The 2155-nt window shown below is 66.1% G+C and overlaps 1 protein-coding gene across 1 annotated transcript; it reads left to right on the forward strand.

Annotated features, from left to right (window-relative positions):
• Positions 1-21: 21 nt before the first annotated feature.
• Positions 22-2110, forward strand: H696_02736 (26S protease regulatory subunit 6A like A; the record flags this gene model as incomplete). Its single annotated transcript, XM_009496641.1, has 4 exons — positions 22-132; positions 345-775; positions 1123-1640; positions 1866-2110. 4 exons carry the CDS (start codon positions 22-24, stop codon positions 2108-2110), a joined length of 1305 nt encoding a protein of 434 aa, XP_009494916.1.
• Between the last annotated feature and the right edge of the window lie 45 nt (positions 2111-2155).

The raw sequence follows: 2155 nt of genomic DNA on the forward strand, positions 1-2155 counted from the left end.
ACCCGCTCCCCTCCAGTTGCCATGTCCTCCCTCGAGAACGCCCTCGTGGAGAACGAGATCTCCCCGGAGATCCTCGCCATGACCGACGGCGAGCTCCGTCGCCGGATCAACGACATCGATGACGCCACGCAGGTGCGTGGGCTCCGGCCGACTGCCTTCCCTTGTTGCTCTGCTCGTCCCCCTGCTCTCGTCCATCCGCTCGCGCCACCCTCCCCCTAACGCCCCCGATTGCCTCTGTGGCCCTGGCGGCCGGCGCTTCCTTCCCCCCTTCCTGCTCTCGCTCTTGGCCCTCCCGCTGCCCTGCTCTTCCCCCCCCCCCCCGGCCCCGCTCGGGCCCGCCACAGTCCATGCAGAACCAAATCAATGCCATGGACAACGAGCGTAGCGGCAAGATGGAGATCCTGAACGCCAACCGGTCGCGCATCCGCGTGAACAAGCAGATGCCCTACCTGGTGGCCAACGTGGTGGAGGTCCTGTCGCCGGCCGACCTGGCCGCGGCCGCCGACGAGATCGACGGCGAGGCGGACGGCCCGGACGACGGGGCGCACGTCAACGAGGATGACAACCGCGACCACAAGTCGGCCGTGGTCAAGACCAGCACCCGGCAGACGGTGTTCCTGCCGATCGCCGGGCTGGTGGACCCGGAGTCTCTGCGCCCGGGCGACCTGGTCGGCGTCAACAAGGACAGCTTCCTCATCCTGGACACGCTGCCGCCCGAGTATGACCCCCGTGTGAAGGCCATGGAGGTGGATGAGAAGCCGACTGAGGACTACAGGTGCGTGTGTCTGCTGGCTTGGGCTTGCCTTGTGTCCGGGGCACATATGCTGACTCTCTCTCTCTCTCTCTCTCCCCCTCCCCCTGTGTGTGCGTGTGCTGTGCGACTCGAATGGGGGCGGTGGGCTGCCGCATGGGGCTGCTTCTGTGTCTCCTGCTCCACTTCGCCGCCGTCATTTTTCTGCTGCTGCCCTCGGCGCTTGTCTTCCATCTGTCCCCCCTCCTGTCGCGCTCTCTTTTTGCGTTTTTTTCCATTGTCGCCTGCTGCCATCTGCTCCCCTTCCCCCCCCGCCCCCCCGTCCTTCGCTCTCGTCCCCCCTCTCGGCCCGGGCTGCTCGGCACATGCAGCGATGTCGGCGGCCTCGAGAAGCAGATCGAGGAGCTGGTCGAGGCGGTGGTCCTGCCAATCACGCACAAGGACCGCTTCGAGAAGCTGGGCATTCGGCCGCCCAAGGGCTGCCTGCTGTACGGGCCGCCCGGGACCGGGAAGACGCTGATGGCGCGCGCGTGTGCGGCCCAGACGAACTCCTGCTTCTTGAAGCTGGCCGCGCCGCAGCTGGTGCAGATGTTCATCGGTGATGGCGCGAAGCTGGTGCGCGATGCCTTCGCCCTGGCCAAGGAGAAGGCCCCGGCCATCATCTTCATCGATGAGCTGGATGCCATCGGTACCAAGCGCTTCGACTCCGACAAGTCCGGCGACCGTGAAGTCCAGCGGACCATGTTGGAGTTGCTCAACCAGCTGGACGGCTTCAGCAGCAATGACCAGGTGAAGGTGATCGCCGCCACCAACCGCATTGACATCCTGGATCCGGCGCTCCTGCGCTCCGGGCGTTTGGACCGGAAGATCGAGTTCCCCCACCCGAACGGTGCGTCTGCCTCCTGTGCCTGCCCTTGCCGGCGGTTGCACGTTCCCCTCCCCCCCGTCCGAGCTCGAGGAGGGCGGGGAGCGGGGGGAGGAACAACTCGTGTATGCTTGTGCGATCGAAGATCTGGCCCCCGATCTGACACCTACTGACCTGCCTGGTGGTGCGCATTGTCCGTCGTCCGCCTCCCCGCAACCCCTGGCTCAATATCATGGTGCATACATGCAGAGGAGGCCCGTGCGCAGATTCTCAAGATCCACTCGCGGAAAATGACCGTCCACCCGGGGGTCAACTACGAGGAGCTGGCCCGGTCGACGGAGGACTTCAACGGCGCCACCCTGAAGGCCGTGTGCGTGGAGGCCGGCATGATCGCCCTGCGGAGGGGCGCCTCCGAGATCCACCACGAGGACTTCATGCAGGGTGTCCAGGAGGTCCAGGCCAAGAAGAAGGCCACGCTCAACTACTTTGCTTGAGCGCGGTGGCGCGCAGCCTTGGCCGAGGCCGATCCCCCCCCCCCC

This window comes from Fonticula alba, assembly GCF_000388065.1.
Source record: "Fonticula alba strain ATCC 38817 unplaced genomic scaffold supercont2.4, whole genome shotgun sequence".
In the NCBI taxonomy this organism is placed as follows: Eukaryota; order Rotosphaerida; family Fonticulaceae; genus Fonticula; species Fonticula alba.